The sequence below is a fragment of the Electrona antarctica genome (assembly GCF_951216825.1).
Source record: "Electrona antarctica genome assembly, chromosome: 13".
Taxonomy (NCBI): domain Eukaryota; kingdom Metazoa; phylum Chordata; class Actinopteri; order Myctophiformes; family Myctophidae; genus Electrona; species Electrona antarctica.
Window position 1 is genome coordinate 43107757 of NC_136794.1, and position 19818 is coordinate 43127574.

The 19818-nt window shown below is 45.8% G+C and overlaps 1 protein-coding gene across 1 annotated transcript in view; it reads right to left on the reverse strand.

Annotated features, from left to right (window-relative positions):
• sestd1 (SEC14 and spectrin domains 1) overlaps positions 1 to 19818 on the reverse strand; it is a 46566-nt gene that overhangs the window by 4411 nt on the left and 22337 nt on the right. The window contains exons 7-16 of the mRNA XM_079518099.1: positions 12276 to 12370; positions 11403 to 11458; positions 10807 to 10863; positions 10097 to 10254; positions 9259 to 9381; positions 7816 to 8010; positions 6754 to 6868; positions 5313 to 5481; positions 3308 to 3389; positions 355 to 477 (exon numbers count right to left, since the gene is read on the reverse strand). Of these exons, the coding sequence (XP_079374225.1) occupies positions 355 to 477; positions 3308 to 3389; positions 5313 to 5481; positions 6754 to 6868; positions 7816 to 8010; positions 9259 to 9381; positions 10097 to 10254; positions 10807 to 10863; positions 11403 to 11458; positions 12276 to 12370 (1173 nt within the window). The remainder of the gene's footprint in view (positions 1 to 354; positions 478 to 3307; positions 3390 to 5312; positions 5482 to 6753; positions 6869 to 7815; positions 8011 to 9258; positions 9382 to 10096; positions 10255 to 10806; positions 10864 to 11402; positions 11459 to 12275; positions 12371 to 19818) is intronic.

Consider the following 19818-nt stretch of genomic DNA (forward strand, 5'->3'; position numbering starts at 1 on the left):
CCAAATATGGAGTCTATGTAGATGTCAGAACATATTTGTGATGTCAGAACAGGCCCAGCTCCATATATGGAGCCTGGGCAGAGACCCTGTCCAGAGACCGGGCAGAGGCCTTTTGTGGCGGTTCTGGACAACCGTGGGTCCAACCGACTCAAGGCCGGGCACTGCGCTCCCTGTTGGAGTGTGGAACACGTGTGTCGAATTTGAAGTCAGTGGGGCGGAACGGCTCTCGAGTTATGTGGACGTACACACGCACGTACAGAGACATGGTGCATTTATAGATAGATGTAGTCTGTAGAGAAACACACAGTACAGGGGGAAAGACGTGCTGGGGGGGGGGGGGGGGTGGACACCAACCTGAGCCACGTCCACAAACTTCCTGTGTTTGTCCAGCATGGTCCTCGTCTCCTGGCCGTCCTCTCCCAGTCGGACGTGGGTCTTCAATAAGGCCTCCAACAGTTCCCCGAGCCACTCTACTGCCTGTATAAAAACACCACATATTAATTATACAACATATTAGAGTTTTCTGCCCGAACCCGGCCCGGCCCGACCCGGCCCGACATTTTCGGGCCGGGCCGGGCCCAAAACATTATGCTAATTAGTCGGGCCGGGCCGAGCCTCGGGCTCTGTGATTTTCCGTGATTTTTTCTTTTTCCTTTCTCTTTCTCCTTTTTTCAAGAATGTTATTATAATAAAAATAGCAATTCTGTTATTTGTGTAATGTGTAGGCTATACTGCCTACAAGTATGTATTTATTATAAAGAGGGCTTCACTTAATTGTGACAGGAGGAAGACGGAGGAGTGGAGGCAGGGGGCTTGGATTACTGACTGCGCACAGTGCGCAGGCATGAGCAGAGAGAAGTGAACGGTGGGGTGGTTGTTTATACCGCTGGCTGGCCTCTGGTTTGCGGCGCACCAAATGAGCTTCAGTTCATATGCTAAATGTTTTATAAATCAATCGGATTATCACACGATATCTGATTCAGCTATCGTGTGACTGCAACATGACGAAAACAGTTGCACAGTTGCACTGAGCCATCTCGTTAAACCCAGCTGGCTGCGATGAAATGAATAACCTAATCATTAGGCCAGCTAATCAACGTCATATAGTCACCAACCGTTCCATATAATTCTGTAGTGTATGATGACCACGCAATGTTACAGTCCACTGCAGGCTACAGGCTATTTGATTTACAAAATGATTAGTATTATAACCGCCGTCCCTCAGTGCGGCGGCGCTCCTCGTTATATGTGCCCGATTTAAAATAACAGATCTCTAAGCTGTCGAGACACGCCATGAGCGGGTGCGTGGATGGTTTGTAAACTTTGTAGGCTATGTTTGTTCTTTTGGACACCGAACGCAACGGGGACGATACTTGGGGTCTTGGACATAGCTGCTTCACTTCAGAGGAAACTAAGGGGAGCTACTCACCACCACTGGAAATGGAATCCATTAGAATGATATGGAAATGGTACATTAACAGTCTAACGTGAGCTACATAAATCCTTTATTTCGGCGATAAGTCCATTGAACTCCTTTCTCACTCTCACACAGACACACACTGAACCACTGACGGCGCACGCCGCTGCGCTGGCCATGCATTAAAGTGGCGTTCTTTTTTCTTTTTTTTCCCCGGGCTTCATCGGGCTTCGGGCCTAACATTATGGAAATCTTTAGGGTCGGGCCGAGCTTCGGGCTGAACCAGTTAGGGCCGGGCCGTGCCGGGCTTCAAATTTCGGGCCCGATGAGAACTCTACAACATATCATTTAAAACCGGGAAAACATTAATAATAATAATAAAACTTTATTTATATAGCACCTTTCATGACATGAAATGCAGCTCAAAGTGCTTTACACAAAAAAGAAAAAAAAATTAGTTGCCATTTTTTTAGGCAAAGCGAGCAGGCCAGCAGTGGAAGACCTTAGGGGGTTTGGGACATATTTCGGCAGGCAGTCATTGTCATTTTAGATTTCTTTGGCTATTCAAAAGGTATATTATGAGCTCGTCGATCATTTTGAAAAAAAACTTGAACCTTTGTGCAAATCTTTGAATATACCGTATGATTATTTTTAAAGCAAACATTTTTAACTCAAATCTTATCTGGGGGTTCCTGGAACAAACTATTTTGAGATGTGGGGTACGGCAGCCAAATACACAATTAATTTGGGGGGCCTTGACATGAAAGTGTTTCAAAACCACTGCATAGAATATTTCAACAGTAAGCTGTAAACGTCTATCCTGAACGAGCCCTGTGCTTTTTTTCTGGGAGGGGCGGATTAAACTAGCGCTGGAAACCCACGCTGACTTCCTATTGGTTCACCAACCTATGTGCCCGCCTCCCCACGGCCCGCTGTGGGCAGTGGGGAGGGGTTTTGAAGGTCCATCATACAGCAGAGAACACTGACATCACCACATCTGGAGCCACGCCCCGCTGCACTCTTATTGGTTTAGCGAAATAGAGCGCCGCAGTCCCGCCCCCTGTCAGAACGACGAGGGCACCAGAAGAGAATTCAGCGTTATTTTTTCCCCATAAACGTTTCGAAAAATATTTATTTAAAGACCTGTAAGGCCTCTGACAAGGCCAACAGCCGAGTTGACAAAATCATGACAATAAACAAAAAAAGATCTTTACATCTTTTGAAACGTCTATGGAAAAATGAATGGGACGTTCTCTTCCGGTGGCCTCGCAGGGGGCTGGACTACGACGCTCTATACAAGGTTCACTCCCACCTCCTCCTATGCCCCTTTTCCTGCTGGGCTCGCCCAGGCTCCTTTTAGTTTTTTTCCTTTGGAAACAAAAATGTCTGTGGTCCCCCGAGGCTAGTAAACGTGTGCTTCAGGAGTTGTTTTAAACCCATTTTGGGCGGGAACCCCTTTTGGTATTTTAAGCATTATGTTATGCTTTAGCTATTGAAAAATAGCAGATCTACAAGCTCATAGCGTGCCACCGAGTGGCGCGCTACGAGCTTGTAGGTCTGTTATTTTTGAAAAGTCGTAAAAATGTGCCGCAAATCTTTGAATATATATTTCAGAGCGAACATTTTTACTAACTAATAACTAAAAGATTGGCTTCTGGGGGGTCCCTGGAAATACATACTTTGAGATGGGGGTCTGTGGCCCAATAGAGATAATTCTGGGGGTCCTTGACATGAAAAAGGTTGAGCACCACTGACATAGAAACATGGGTTTTTCAGAAAATTTTTAGGATTTTGAAGCCTTTTTTTTTTAATCGACCTCAGTCCAAAATGGGTTAATGCCAAAAAGCTCCTGTGTATTAGTACATGTTGAGCGTTGGTGATGTGTCTCACCTGTGTCGCGTCCTCTTCACATTTGAACAGTTGAACCATCTGCAACATCTTCAACCTCCTCACGTCCACCATGTCTTCACACCTACACACACACACACACAATCACATGCACAGTCACACACACACACACACACACAGTCACACGCACGCACAGTCACACACACGCACACAATCACATGCACAGTCACACACACAGTCACACGCACGCACAGTCACACACATGCACAGTCACACACGCACACATACACACACCAGACAAGAGAAACAGGATTAGCTACAAAGAATCTGACACTAACCACTCCACAAGCTACACATTTAAATAGATTACTTAAGTTTCAACTTTTAATAAAGGTCATAATACTACTACTTACGTACTACACTAACAGCTTAAAGGCTCAAATCAAACCAAACTGACAATATGTCGCTGTATATCACACTGCATCTATACATTGTCCCAGATCTATCTATAGCAGGCAAACGATCAAAATAAAAGAAATTCTGCATTCTCTAATTGTCTAGACGTCTTGGAAATTAAGTAATGCAGATTTGTAACAATAATTTAACTCTTACGGGTTCATTTGGTTTCATTTTACTCTCTCAAGAGTTAAATATCAAATAAGGTTGGTTAACAACTGTCCATCATTTAGCTGGGGACCACCTGGAACCCCCTCAGGGACCACTGGTGGTCCCCGGACCACCTGGAACCCCCTCAGGGACCACTGGTGGTCCCCGGACCACTGGTTGAAAAGCACTGATCTATAACAACACAACAACTAATGTGATTTGCTTAGTAGGCCATTCAAATGGTTATCCATGGAGCCTATGGAGATTAGAAGAGTCATAGTGCCATCTTGTGGTGGAAAAAGAGATTGATTTTTTGTTTTACCATGCCATGGTGTCAAAAAACCATGGCTGAAATTATTTTTGGACCTCTGCTGCTCACGCACTTTGCCGTGTTTACTTTCATAAAGTTGTTCCATATTCACTGCGACTGTGAATTACGTTGACCAAAGCAACAGTACATATTTGGCACTCGGAGTTCTATGACTTCCAGTCATAGAACAGGCAAGACTAACATGTCAGAAAGATAAATGCATTTTACGGCTTTAGATTGTTGGCTATTTTTACTATTGGCTTATTCTTTAACCACTGTAGCCCTTCACAACTTGTAGAGCTGTACTTAATTTACTGAATTGAACAAAACAAAACAAAAATAATAATAATCTTGTGTGGTGGAAATTTCGACTCATAGGACACATAGGACGGTTCGAATCCTCACATCAGAAACCTAGGACCCCTAATTAATCCCTAAACTTCTTTGCCTTTTTTTACTATTTTGAAAAACATTTTTGAAGCCAATCTACAAACTCACAACGTGTGGATATACGTACATCGGCTAGTTGAACAATTTTTAAATGTTTTTTTCAAAATAGATATATATAATAGAAAAAGGCAAAGAATATATATAAGGATAAGGATGGCAAAAAATGGGGCCCCTAGAGTCTGGTGCATCCACTTCAGATTTGCGCGTGTTGCCAATACACGTGTGTACATTTGACCGAATCTCTCTAGAGTCTAGACTGATCAGAGCCAGACCTGAGGACGCATCTTTGTCACCTTATAGTTTTTACCACTTTAACCATTATTTTAAACTTTTATCTGTTGAAAAATAGCAGATCTACAAGCTCATAGTGCACCACCGAGTGCCATGCTATGAGCTTGTAGATCTGCTATTTTTTGAAAAATCTTGAAAACGTGTGCAAATCTTTGATTATATATTCTTTCACAGCGTACGTTTATAACTCATATCTTTGCTTCTGGGGGGTCCGTGAAACAACATATTTTTAGATATGGGTCGGCTGCCGAATACATACAATTTTTTTTTCCTTGACAAGAAAAGGTTTGAGAACCACTCAAATCACATAAGGTTTTTCAGAAAACTGTCATGATTTAGAAGACATTTGCAGAATCTGGCCTCAGGTCTAAATGGGTTAATCCGTGTTACCGTTGCTTGCGGAGCGTCATGTCCTCCATGACAGACTGGACGTGCGTGATGTTCTCCTGGGTCTCGGCCGTCGGGCTGCCTTTGTTGTCCTCCTCGGTCCAGGAGGGCTGGCTGGACATCTGATCCAACACCACCTGACCCTTCTCCCGCAGACCCGCAAGACTGCTCTCTGCAGGCAGACAGACAGGCAGAACATTTGTAATGTATTTTATTTGTTTTACGGTTGCCAGAATCAGATTCCTTTACTTTTGTTCATGTGCTAAATAAAAGAGTGACTTTGAGAAGTCAATGAGGCACTAGTTTTTTCAGTTCTTTTTTACTTTTAATAAACTGCGCAATAGACCGATATATGTGCGTGTGACATCATCATCATACCTGGAAGTTATGCGGGAACGCCCACATTAAACAACGTTAAACTCACTTAGCCACTCACTTTATGCATGCGTATACCCTCTTCTATTCTATTGGACTATCATGACAGGGTAAGTACTCAACTCAAACCTCTACCAAAGTGTCATGGAAGGGATAATATCTGCCTAGGTGGTCATTGTCGGGAGATAATTCACCGACAGGGGGTTTAATCACCGACACAAAGGTGTGGTGGTTAATCACCCTGAAGGTGAATTATATCCCAACAATGACCACCTAGGTAGATATTATCCCGCTTATTGGCTACTTAATACATACATTAATAAATTGACCCAAAACACAACACAACAAGATGTTTCCTTGCTAATGAAAGTATTCCATAAGCGTCTGCCCAGCTGCAGCACTGTTGGAAAACAAGGAAGTGAGTTGATCAAATAGAATCCATTTTCGAGCACTGCTTCGTCTATTTCTACGAGCTTGTAGATCTGCTATTTTTGAAAAATCGTGACAATCTTTGAATATATATTCTTTCACGGTGAACGTTTTTAACTCAAATATTTGCTATTTGGGTCCCTTGGAACAACAAATCTCCAGATGGAGGGGGGTCGGTGGCCGAATACTTATAGCTTTTGGGGTCCTTGACATGAAATAGTTTGAGCACCACTGATATAGAAACAGATGTTTTTAAGAAAACTGTCAGGATTTAAGACATTTTGTATAATCTGTTCTCAGGTCTAAATGTTTTAAGGTGGTACTACTGAGCGACAGACTTCAGTTTGTATTGTTTTAACCCATTTAGACCTGAGGACGATTCTACAAATGCCTTCTAAATCCTGACAGTTTTCTGAAAAACCCATGTTGCCTGTGTCAGTCATTTTCATGTCAAGGACCCCCAAGATTATATGTAATTGGTTGTCGAAGATTTAGTAAGTAAAAACTTTCTTTCTCTCTGAAAGAATATATATTCAAAGATTTTGCACTACATTTTCACGATTTTTCAAAAACTAGCAGACCTACAAGCTCGTAGCGCGGCACAGTATAAAATAATGGGTTAAGGTGGTATACTACTGACCGACAGACTTCAGTTTCTCCTCCAGGTGTTTCAGTGTCTGTTGGATGGCTGCTCCGTCTGCCGGAGCCACGTCTGCACACAGCATCCCTAGAAGACCATCTAGCTGCTGAGACAACTGCACGCACGCACACGCACACGCACACGCACACACACACACAGGTTTAATAGGTGAGGTACACGTATTGAGGAGTCTCGCTGGGGGACAGCCAGCCAGGTAGGTTGCTCCACAACCAAGAGAGGCAGAGAGAGCGAGGCAGAGGACAGCTGAGACGTCTGGGGTGACGTCACCGGAGCGCACTAGATTCCCAGACACGTCCTCGATTCTCGAATCAACCAGATCTCTCCCAGCTGCGCGGTGAACTTGGAACTCTACAAACCTGCCTCCCTCCCGTCAGTTAGTGGTTGCGCTCTGAGTGGTGTGGTTGGACCTACTGTCTGGCGGTAAGAGACTCTCTCCTCCTCATTCACTCACACAAGCAAAATGCAGAGTCTGACATGTCTAGTAATTCTCTCTCTCTCATCCCGTAGGCAAATGCACGGTGCAATACTACCTCTGGTGAGGCATCCTAAAAAGGACCCATATAAAGGAGCCGGATAAATACGGGCATTTGATATGATTTATTATTCGACAGACTGTCTACCTGAGTTAAACCGTTTCCCTGTGGACCGGACCCCCCCGAACACGAACTTTAAGTTATTTTCATGCAATGACAGTTGAGCTGCCTACACACAGCGTGCGTGTACGTACGTCCTGTGCGGTGCTGTGGAACTTGTGCGCCCCCTGTAGAACGGTCTGCCGGTTCTCCAGGTGTGTGTGTGTGTGTGTGTGTGTGCGCGCGTACGTACGTCCTGTGCGGTGCTGTGGAACTCGTGCGCCCCCTGCAGGACGTTCTGCCGGTTCTCCAGGTGTGTGTGTGTGTGTGTGTGTGACGTGTGTGTGTGTGTGTACGTACGTCCTGTGCGGTGCTGTGGAACTCGTGCGCCCCCTGCAGGACGTTCTGGCGGTTCTCCAGGTGTGTGTGTGTGTGTGTGTGACGTGTGTGTGTGTGTGCGTGTACGTACGTCCTGTGCGGTGCTGTGGAACTCGTGCGCCCCCTGCAGGACGTTCTGCCGGTGCTCCAGGTGCGAGGCCTGTCTGTAGCAGACGTCACTGAGCTGCTGCTGAAGACCCTTCAGCTCCAGCAGCTCCTCCTCGTCACCGCCGCCCAGCAAGGCAGCGATCTGCTGGTTCAACTCCACGTACACCGCAAACCACTCCTGTACACAGCACGCACGTAGGGACAGGGTTAGACAGGTTTAATAAACCACTCCTGTACACAGCACGCACGTAGGGACAGGGTTAGACAGGTTTAATAAACCACTCCTGTACACAGCACGCACGTAGGGACAGGGTTAGACAGGTTTAATAAACCACTCCTGTACACAGCACGCACGTAGGGACAGGGTTAGTATTAATAAACCACTCCTGTACACAGCACGCACGTAGGGACAGGGTTAGTATTAATAAACCACTCCTGTACACAGCGCGCACGTAGGGACAGGGTTAGACAGGTTTAATAAACCACTCCTGTACACAGCACGCACGTAGGGACAGGGTTAGTATTAATAAACCACTCCTGTACACAGCGCGCACGTAGGGACAGGGTTAGACAGGTTTAATAAACCACTCCTGTACACAGCACGCACGTAGGGACAGGGTTAGACAGGTTTAATAAACCACTCCTGTACACAGCACGCACGTAGGGACAGGGTTAGACAGGTTTAATAAACCACTCCTGTACACAGCACGCACGTAGGGACAGGGTTAGACAGGTTTAATAAACCACTCCTGTACACAGCACGCACGTAGGGACAGGGTTAGACAGGTTTAATAAACCACTCCTGTACACAGCACGCACGTAGGGACAGGGTTAGACGGGTTTAATAAACCACTCCTGTACACAGCACGCACGTAGGGACAGGGTTAGTAGTATTAATAAACCACTCCTGTACACAGCACGTACGTAGGGACAGGGTTAGTAGTATTAATAAACCACTCCTGTACACAGCACGCACGTAGGGACAGGGTTAGTATTAATAAACCACTCCTGTACACGGCACGCACATCATTTTTTAGTTCTACATTGCAGATTTGCAGTATTGATATACTTTTACTTAAGTAAAACATTTGAGTACTTTTTTCCACCACTGCATGTTACACAAACACAATACTGTCGTTTACAGATGAACGGTAAACTGAAGAATTCTGAGGCAAGAAATAGACAACGTGGCACTCTGAAAATAGCAGATCTACAACGGTGTGAGCTTGTAGGTCTGCTATATTTAGCATGCAACAAAGTGAAAAAAAAAAGAAAAAAAAACAGCCATGGCAACACCATCAAGGCCCACCGAAATACATTTTAGTCGACAAAACCAACTGTAGATTTAGTCGACTAAAATCTCATGAAATTAGGTGGACTGAAAGTGAAACTTTTCAGATGAAATAAAGCGTGCTGCTCAACTCACACTGTGTTGGCTCTCGATCTCCTCGTGTTTCTGCTGCAGAGCCTGAGACGCTCTGATGGAGTCTCCTATCGCCCACTGGCTCTTCAGCTGGTCAGTGCCTGGACCCTCCAGCCAGGTCACCACCTGCGCGCGCACACACACACACACACACAATTTAGACATTTAGCAGACACTCTTAATCCAGAGCGTTTTACAGTAAGCAAGAACACCACATGGAAATACATCAAAAACATAGAAGTAGTCATCAAGAATCATACGGAAGCGAAGAACCTAACATCCGTCTAACAGTGGAATATCTATTAAAACTACGAGTATACACTATAGAGTGCTGCGTCTACATAAAATGCTATTTAAGTTACATAAATTGAGCCTTTGCATGCGCCTGTAAGGTCATCGAGGCTAGGGCAGTAGGCAGATAAAACTAAAACACACACACCCATAATAAAATACATACACGTACATAAAAACATCTTGTGCGCACGCACGCACGCACGCACGCACGCACGCACGCACGCACGCACGCACGCACGCACGCACGCACGCACGCACGCACGCACGCACGAGCTTCCAGTGAAAGCTTCCAAGTGAAAGCTTCCAGTGTTGTGGTGCCAGTGCTTGTGTTGCCATGGAGACGAAGGAGGAATTGGGCTGGAAATATTAACGGTGATGTTTACAGCTGCTGTTGCTAGGCAACCAAACAGTAGAATAAAGCAAGGGTTTAATACAAATTATATTTGGATTGTGCGTGTGTGCATTTGCCGTGCGTGCGTGCGTTCGGCGTGCATTTGCCGTGCGTGCATGTGTGCGTGCGTGCGCGCGCGTGCGTCCCCTGCAGTACCTGCATGACCTTGCTGTGGATCTCGTCGAGCTGCGTGCGTTTGTTCCGCAGTCGGCACAGCTCCTGGTATTTGGTGTACTGCTCTCTGAGAGAGTCCAGCAGCCTCATGACCTGAGGCTGGGCTAGCAGCTCCTCGTCCATGGGACACCATGCTGGACCTGAATATAAAATAAGATAATATATAGTAATATATCGATTCATAGGACACCGCGCTGGACCTACAATAAGATACATAGAATACAATATAGAGTGAGAACTCGAACCACAAGGGGTTCGACCAGCCGGCCGGGTCACAACAACAGTGTTGTTTTCGTCGACTAAAACTAAGACGAACATTTTTCGTCTTAGATAAGTCCCTGCGACATACTATCGTCTTGTCCAGGGGGTGTACTTGTACAACAAGCTGCCTCACGCAAGGCTTACTTAATATTCATAATATTCATTCATCCATCCATCTATAGCAGTGGTTCTCAAAAACATTTTTGGTTCAAGTCAGTCACCTCTACAAATAACACGTGCAAATGCACGGCACCCCTGAATTACTAGTCTAGTATTTATCTGCTGGCGAAATTGTCAATATATTTAGTCTTAGTTTTAGTCACCATAGCTTAGTTTTGTCAGTGAAAAAAGGCAGTCGACGAACATTTTTCGCTATACTGATACAACACATTACAATTAATTAATTAATTCATCCATTCATCATACAATACCTCCTCCCTCTGAGCCGTTAAATCTTCTCTGTTGTAACTCTGACAGCAATTCATGACCTGGAGACATGCACGCAGGCACACAGACACACAGACACACACACACAATGTCATATTCTGACTGAATATTGATTGAATAAACTTAAATCATAATTTCTTTCCACAAAACCACTAATATCGGCAACTGTCTAAGCTTGCACATTGACACACCTACATTTATTTACAATTTAGGCATTTAGCAGACACTCTTAATCCAGAGCGATTTACAGTAAGCAAGAACAACACAAGGTAATACATCAAATACATAGAAAATAGTCATCAAGGATCATAAGAACCTCACTTCCATCTAACAGTAGAATATCTGTACAATGAAACGATACACTAGAAGTTAATTAAAGGTTTCTTATGTTGCTGTAGTTTGCAACCCCTTACATAAAAACTAACTACAGTGGCTGTTCATGCCACTTTACAGGACCACTGCTTCACTTCACTTTGTAGTTTCTAACCCCCAAAAACTAACTACAGACTAGAGCCTAGGTTGCCATGCCACTTCACACTGTTCTGAAAAATAAAAACACTGGATTGTAGTTTGTTTGTACCAGTCTGTAGGACGGCCTCTGGGTCAAACGATGGCAGGAAACTACAGTCAGCTGACCTGGAGGGACGAGACAGTCAGTCAGACAGACAGACAGATAAACAGTCAATCAGTCAGACAGACGGACAGATAAACAGTTAGTCGGGCAGACAGACAGACAGCATGACGTGTGAAATAAATGCACAATAACTAGTGTCAAGGCCTATTTGGTCAGTTTGAGGTGATAGCTTATCACCACGGTGTAGTTTTCTAAAGGTTAAGAAAACTACAACATTATACGTCACTCGCCGCGGTGACCCGACACCCTTGGTTTTGCAGGCACGGGGGTTTGGCATCTGAACCAGAGTGAGGTGGGGTCAATGCTTAAGGACATCACCGCCAGTATGACGGCCTTGACTCACTATCGCCATTTTAGGTTTTATCACCTAAGGTGATGACCTAAAATGAGTATGTATGAGCCTTTAGTGTCTTAAAGGGACATTTCACCACTGGAAGAAACTCCAGTCACTCAATGTTAGTATGTGTAGTAGATAACAGTAGCACAATTTGCACTCTATAGCCAGAAATAAATGTAGGCTGTGTGTTTGACTAGGGTTTGACTGGATTGCTGAATTCCTACAATGTCCATAATGCTTTGGTGCACTCACCCCACCTTGTGGAGAGGGGGGAGGGCTGTCTTACTGAGACAACATGTAGTCCAGGAAGGAAGTGAGAGGTGTCTGGGACATCACGGACACTTTGAAATACTAAAATATCTAAATATTACCCACATAAAACCCCCAGGAAAGTGTTTCTTGTCTCCCAAACATCATTAAAATAAGATCTGGTTGCAAAAGGGGTGAAGTGGCCCTGTAATAAATAGTGTTAGTGTACTAACTTGTCTTTGTCCATGGGAGTGGTCTTGTCGCTGTCAGTCATGACGGACAGCTCGTCGAGCAGGGAGGTGGACTCTTTGGTGAACTTCTCAAACACCTGAGATGGGCGGAGCCAAGAGGAAGATCACATGATCAGCCTCCTCCTTAACAATATTAAGCACTTACTTACTTACACTAATAACTACGGATGTCCCGATCACGTTTAGTTGCTCCCGATCCGATTCCGGTCTTTTGATCGAGTAGGAGTTCTGCAGAATGCAGATTTTTTTTTCCCGATCTGATGTTCATAACACTTATGCCATATCACAATAGTACAATATCCAAAATCACAGACAATATCCAGTCTAATATCATGATTTGGATGTAATATTGATACTAGGGATGTCCTGATCACGTTTTTGTTCTTAGCTCCCGGGCCAATTACAATCATTTGAAAATGACGTGATCGATTTCCGATCACATGATCGGACCGGGAGAACCCATACTAATAACCTTTATTTCAGACCCATGTGAGATCCACAACACCATAAAAAAATCACACCCGTGTGAAGTGAGGGGCGCTTTGTGTTGCCACAAATTTACGTAAAATTTGGCAGACATTTGACCTAATTTCTCCTTTCATTGGGAAATACGAGATGTGTGGGGACAAGATTTACGTCATATTTGGCGGACATTTGACCTAATTTCTCCTTTCATTGTCAATGGCAAAATATTGAGACGTGTGGAGACAAAAGCTGTACATAGGAGGGGCTAGCTCCCATCAAAAATGTAGCACACCCATCCGACCAAAAATAATCTAAACGTGAGGGTGGCAGTAGCTCAGGGGTAGAGTGGCCGGTTGAGCAGCACGATGGGAAAGCCATGAGGTTCCCAGTTCGAACCCTGTGGGCTCCCCCAGAGTTGGTGTCGAAGTGTCCTTGAGCAAGACTCTGAACCCCTAATTGCTCCCGATGTGCAGGTTGGTGCCTTGCAAGGTTTCCTCCGTCATCGGTGTGTAAATGTGTGTGTGAAGTCTGTGGGGCGAACGGTTCTGGAGTTACGTGCATTACAGCCGTACACACATACAGACACGTGGTGCATTTATAGATTCCCGTTAACATGCATCTCAATGGCCCAGGCGGTGGCGTAACCGTCTGGGCACCCGACTGGTAATGCAGTCGCAGTGTGCCGCGGGTTCGACTCCCGAGCCCGACGCGGCCTTTACTGCATGTCTTCCCCCATCTCTCTCCCGTTTCCTGTCAGCCTACTGTCTGTCCCTTCAAAAAACCAATAAAAGGCGTAAGCCGCAAAAAATATCTTAAAAAAAAAAAAAACATGCATCTCAATGGGTGAGAAGGACAGCTTGCCATCACAGAGTGGAGTGGGTGTGGCTTAGTGAAGGGCTAATTACACACCCCATGATGCCACATCAATTTGCCATTTTAGGAAGATCAACAGGCATCTGATTGGCTGACCTAAACCATCGGCTTCACGGATTAGCCAAGCTTCACTGTGACGTTTGTTCAGCAACACCATATAAATGCAGCAGATCTCCGTTCTCTTACTTTGCAGCTTTTGTGTGAAATGTTGCGATGTATCGAGCATCTGGTAGGAGGACAGAACATCGCTGTAAACGTCGTTGTTGCAGTCGGGCAAAATGTGTACTCGTTCGGGTGGCGCCAGAAAATCGGTGAGATTGAGGTGAAAATCTTCGACACAGTGTCTATGCGCTGGATGACACATGGAAGAGAAGTTAACCTAGAGGCTCCCTCTAGTCGTTACGGCCACACGGTTGTGCTGATAGACAATGTAGCCTACCTCTGGGGGGGACGTAATAACAACACGCCACGGGGGTACTGCAATGTGCTGTATGCATTTGATGTCAACACCCACAGATGGTTCAACCCCAGGATATCTGGGGCCGTGCCGGAGGGGAGGGAGATGCACTCAGCCTGCGTCTTGGAGAAGGTCATGTATGTCTATGGAGGACGCAACCGGAATAGATTCCTTAATGACGTGTACGAGTTGGACAGCACCACGATGGTCTGGTCTTTACTGAACACCAAAGGCACTCCGGCACTTCCTTCATCAGGTCACACTGCCACCATCATCGGGACAAAGATGTTTGTATTTGGCGGCTATAGAGTCGAGACAATCTGCTCCGACAACATCAGAGTGTTTGACACGGAGAACGACTTCTGGTTGAGCACGCCTTCTGCACAGCTTCTCCCAAAAGGACGCTGTTGTCATTCAGCCTTTACTTACAATGGAGAACTGTACATATATGGTGGGTTTGTTCTGAGGTTCGATGCCCCGTGCTTATTTGATCTGTGGAAATTCAATCCAGAGACCTTCTCCTGGAAAGAGGTTCAGCCCATGGGGAAAGACCTGTTTTCAATGCCTATTCTGATGTGTTGTTGCAAGGTGGGAGAACGGATCATCTTTGTCCGATACTGTGGCATCAGCTTTGTTTATGGGATCAGTTCAAATAGCAGTATAAAATATCCCCCGTACATCTTAGACATGAGTCCTAGTCTGAAGACATTATGCAAACTAGCAGTGATTCAGTACGGTCTGGATCAGTCGGAACTCCCACATGACATCAGGTGGGAATTAGGGCTGGGACATTGTGATAGGTCCAGGAGTGCATGATTTATAAATACCTCATCGTATTGCAGATCCACACGTTCACTGCTGGACTGTTGCTTGCGTGGTGCAGGAGCTACACTATGTGTTCAGCAAACATTTAACCTGCTGCCAGTTAGTAAGACAAAATGGCACTGTCCCAAATTGCTAATTTGAACGTTGACGGTGAAAACAGGCCATTTAAAGAGTAGAGGACAGAAAAGCTATGTGTTCGTCCCGCCTGGTTTCATCAATGCAAAGTGATGTGTTCGTCCCACCTGGTTTCATCAATGCAAAGTGATGTGTTCGTCCCGGTGGTTTCATCAATGCAAAGTGATGTGTTCGTCCCGCCTGGTTTCATAAATGCAAAGTGATGTATTCGTCCCGCCTGGCTTCATCAATGCAAAGTGATGTGTTCGTCCCACCTGGTTTCATCAATGCAAAGTGATGTGTTCGTCCCGGTGGTTTCATCAATGCAAAGTGATGTGTTCGTCCCGCCTGGTTTCATCAATGCAAAGTGATGTTCGTCCCGCCTGGTTTCATCAATGCAAAGTGATGTATTCGTCCCGCCTGGTTTCATCAATGCAAAGTGATGTGTTCGTCCCGCCTGGTTTCATCAATGCAAAGTGATGTGTTCGTCCCGCCTGGTTTCATCAATGCAAAGTGATGTGTTCGTCCCGCCTGGTTTCATCAATGCAAAGTGATGTGTTCGTCCCGCCTGGTTTCATCAATGCAAAGTGATGTGTTCGTCCCGCCTGGTTTCATCAATGCAAAGTGATGTGTTCGTCCCGGTGGTTTCATCAATGCAAAGTGATGTGTTCGTCCCGCCTGGTTTCATCAATGCAAAGTGATGTTCGTCCCGCCTGGTTTCATCAATGCAAAGTGATGTATTCGTCCCGCCTGGTTTCATCAATGCAAAGTGATGTGTTCGTCCCGCCTGGTTTCATCAATGCAAAGTGATGTGTTCGTCCCGCCTGGTTTCATCAATGCAAAGTGATGTGTTCGTCCCGCCTGGTTTCATCAATGCAAAGTGATGTGTTCGTCCCGCCTGGTTTCATCAATGCAAAGTGATGTGTTCGTCCCGCCTGGTTTCATCAATGCAAAGTGATGTGTTCGTCCCGCCTGGTTTCATCAATGCAAAGTGATGTGTTTGTCCCGCCTGGTTTCATCAATGCAAAGTGATGTGTTCGTCCCGCCTGGTTTCATCAATGCAAAGTGATGTGTTCGTCCCGGTGGTTTCATCAATGCAAAGTGATGTGTTCGTCCCGCCTGGTTTCATCAATGCAAAGTGATGTTCGTCCCGCCTGGTTTCATCAATGCAAAGTGATGTATTCGTCCCGCCTGGTTTCATCAATGCAAAGTGATGTGTTCGTCCCGCCTGGTTTCATCAATGCAAAGTGATGTGTTCGTCCCGCCTGGTTTCATCAATGCAAAGTGATGTGTTCGTCCCGCCTGGTTTCATCAATGCAAAGTGATGTGTTCGTCCCGCCTGGTTTCATCAATGCAAAGTGATGTGTTCGTCCCGCCTGGTTTCATCAATGCAAAGTGATGTGTTCGTCCCGCCTGGTTTCATCAATGCAAAGTGATGTGTTCGTCCCGCCTGGTTTCATCAATGCAAAGTGATGTGTTTGTCCCGCCTGGTTTCATCAATGCAAAGTGATGTGTTCGTCCCGCCTGGTTTCATCAATGCAAAGTGATGTGTTCGTCCCGGTGGTTTCATCAATGCAAAGTGTTGTGTTCGTCCCGGTGGTTTCATCAATGCAAAGTGATGTGTTCGTCCCGCCTGGTTTCATCAATGCAAAGTGATGTGTTCGTCCCGCCTGGCTTCATCAATGCAAAGTGATGTGTTCGTCCCGCCTGGTTTCATCAATGCAAAGTGATGTGTTCGTCCCACCTGGTTTCATCAATGCAAAGTGATGTTCGTCCCGCCTGGTTTCATCAATGCAAAGTGATGTGTTCGTCCCACCTGGTTTCATCAATGCAAAGTGATGTTCGTCCCGCCTGGTTTCATCAACGCAAAGTGATGTGTTCGTCCCGCCTGGTTTCATCAATGCAAAGTGATGTGTTCGTCCCGGTGGTTTCATCAATGCAAAGTGTTGTGTTCGTCCCGGTGGTTTCATCAATGCAAAGTGATGTGTTCGTCCCACCTGGTTTCATCAATGCAAAGTGATGTGTTCGTCCCACCTGGTTTCATCAATGCAAAGTGATGTGTTCGTCCCGCCTGGTTTCATCAATGCAAAGTGATGTTCGTCCCGCCTGGTTTCATCAATGCAAAGTGTTGTGTTCGTCCCACCTGGTTTCATCAATGCAAAGTGATGTGTTCGTCCCACCTGGTTTCATCAATGCAAAGTGATGTGTTCGTCCCGCCTGGTTTCATCAATGCAAAGTGTTGTGTTCGTCCCGGTGGTTTCATCAATGCAAAGTGTTGTGTTCGTCCCGGTGGTTTCATCAATGCAAAGTGATGTGTTCGTCCCGGTGGTTTCATCAATGCAAAGTGATGTGTTCGTCCCGGTGGTTTCATCAATGCAAAGTGTTGTGTTCGTCCCGGTGGTTTCATCAATGCAAAGTGTTGTTCGTCCCACCTGGTTTCATCAATGCAAAGTGATGTGTTCGTCCCACCTGGTTTCATCAATGCAAAGTTATGTGTTCGTCCCGCCTGGTTTCGACAATGCAAAGTGATGTTCGTCCCGCCTGGTTTCATCAATGCAAAGTGATGTGTTCGTCCCGCCTGGTTTCATCAATGCAAAGTGATGTGTTCGTCCCGGTGGTTTCATCAATGCAAAGTGATGTGTTCGTCCCGCCTGGTTTCATCAATGCAAAGTGATGTGTTCGTCCCGCCTGGTTTCATCAATGCAAAGTGTTGTGTTCGTCCCGCCTGGTTTCATCAATGCAAAGTGATGTGTTCGTCCCGCCTGGTTTCATCAATGCAAAGTGATGTGTTCGTCCCGCCTGGTTTCATCAATGCAAAGTGATGTGTTCGTCCCGCCTGGTTTCATCAATGCAAAGTGATGTGTTCGTCCCGCCTGGTTTCATCAATGCAAAGTGATGTGTTCGTCCCGCCTGGTTTCATCAATGCAAAGTGATGTGTTCGTCCCGCCTGGTTTCATCAATGCAAAGTGATGTGTTCGTCCCGCCTGGTTTCATCAATGCAAAGTGATGTGTTCGTCCCGCCTGGTTTCATCAATGCAAAGTGATGTGTTCGTCCCGCCTGGTTTCATCAATGCAAAGTGATGTGTTCGTCCCGCCTGGTTTCATCAATGCAAAGTGATGTGTTCGTCCCGCCTGGTTTCATCAATGCAAAGTGATGTGTTCGTCCCGCCTGGTTTCATCAATGCAAAGTGATGTGTTCGTCCCGCCTGGTTTCATCAATGCAAAGTGATGTGTTCGTCCCGCCTGGTTTCATCAATGCAAAGTGATGTGTTCGTCCCGCCTGGTTTCATCAATGCAAAGTGATGTGTTCGTCCCGCCTGGTTTCATCAATGCAAAGTGATGTGTTCTTCCCGCCTGGTTTCATCAATGCAAAGTGATGTGTTCGTCCCGCCTGGTTTCATCAATGCAAAGTGATGTGTTCGTCCCGCCTGGTTTCATCAATGCAAAGTGATGTGTTCGTCCCGCCTGGTTTCATCAATGCAAAGTGATGTGTTCGTCCCGCCTGGTTTCATCAATGCAAAGTGATGTGTTCGTCCCGCCTGGTTTCATCAATGCAAAGTGATGTGTTCGTCCCGCCTGGTTTCATCAATGCAAAGTGATGTGTTCGTCCCGGTGGTTTCATCAATGCAAAGTGTTGTGTTCGTCCCGCCTGGTTTCATCAACGCAAAGTGATGTGTTCGTCCCGCCTGGTTTCATCAATGCAAAGTGATGTGTTCGTCCCGCCTGGTTTCATCAATGCAAAGTGATGTGTTCGTCCCGCCTGGTTTCATCAATGCAAAGTGATGTGTTCGTCCTGCCTGGTTTCATCAATGCAAAGCCACTTGGTCTCATTTCCCAAGAAAGCACGCAAGGATGAAGGAACTGATCGGCCACCATAAGACAAAGCATCGGCCAAGACAGGCACGGACACGCAAGACTGAAGCGCCGACAGGCAGATCATACCAGTGTTGATTTCGTCAACTAAAACTATGTCGAAATGTACTCGCCGATGACATCAGATAGACGAGTCTTTCTTTCCACCGGAAAAATTGGCTTTGGATTTGATTGACTGAGCACGGATTGTGATGATGATGTATGATTCGGCCCTCACTTCGAGTGCGTTTTTTATAAATATTTAGTGTTGGAGTGGACAGGCCGGAGTTGTTTTGGCCCAGTTTTCCGGGTTTGTGTGAACACAAACATTGGCTTGTGATTGCCCGATCACCCCATAGCGATGATTTGATTGGCTGAGCAACGTACATATTGAAGATAAAAGTGAGGGCAGAAAAGTGAAGACGCCAAAAGTGATTGGCCGGAATGACATTTGTGAGGATTTGATTGGTTGAGCACGGAATGTGATGTATGATGATAAGAGCGCCCCTCACTTCACACAGGTGCGATTCTTTTTTTGTCCATGTGGTTTCCGGGTGTATTCTTCTCTGCAAGTCATAGTATCATTCATAGGTTGGCGAAGAGCGCCCTCTAGCATAATAACACCAGAAGATCTACGTCCATATCGATCAAGCATTGGGTTTGAGACGGCGTAGATCTGCGTCGTTGGCAGTCAATGTGTATCTAGAATAACCACCTATCTACCTACCTAGTTAATTTAGAGAAGCCAATTATTTTTGCCCCCATTTTCTCCCCAATGTAGTCGTTATGCCAATTAATTCCTCCCCACACACATTGCTGTGTTGTCACTGCTGTCGTATCCCACTGACTAACCTGCCAGTGAGGAGCCCCCACTGGGAGGATGTTCTGTTGTATCCTACTGACTCAGCTGCCAGTGAGGAGCCCCAAACGGGAGGGATG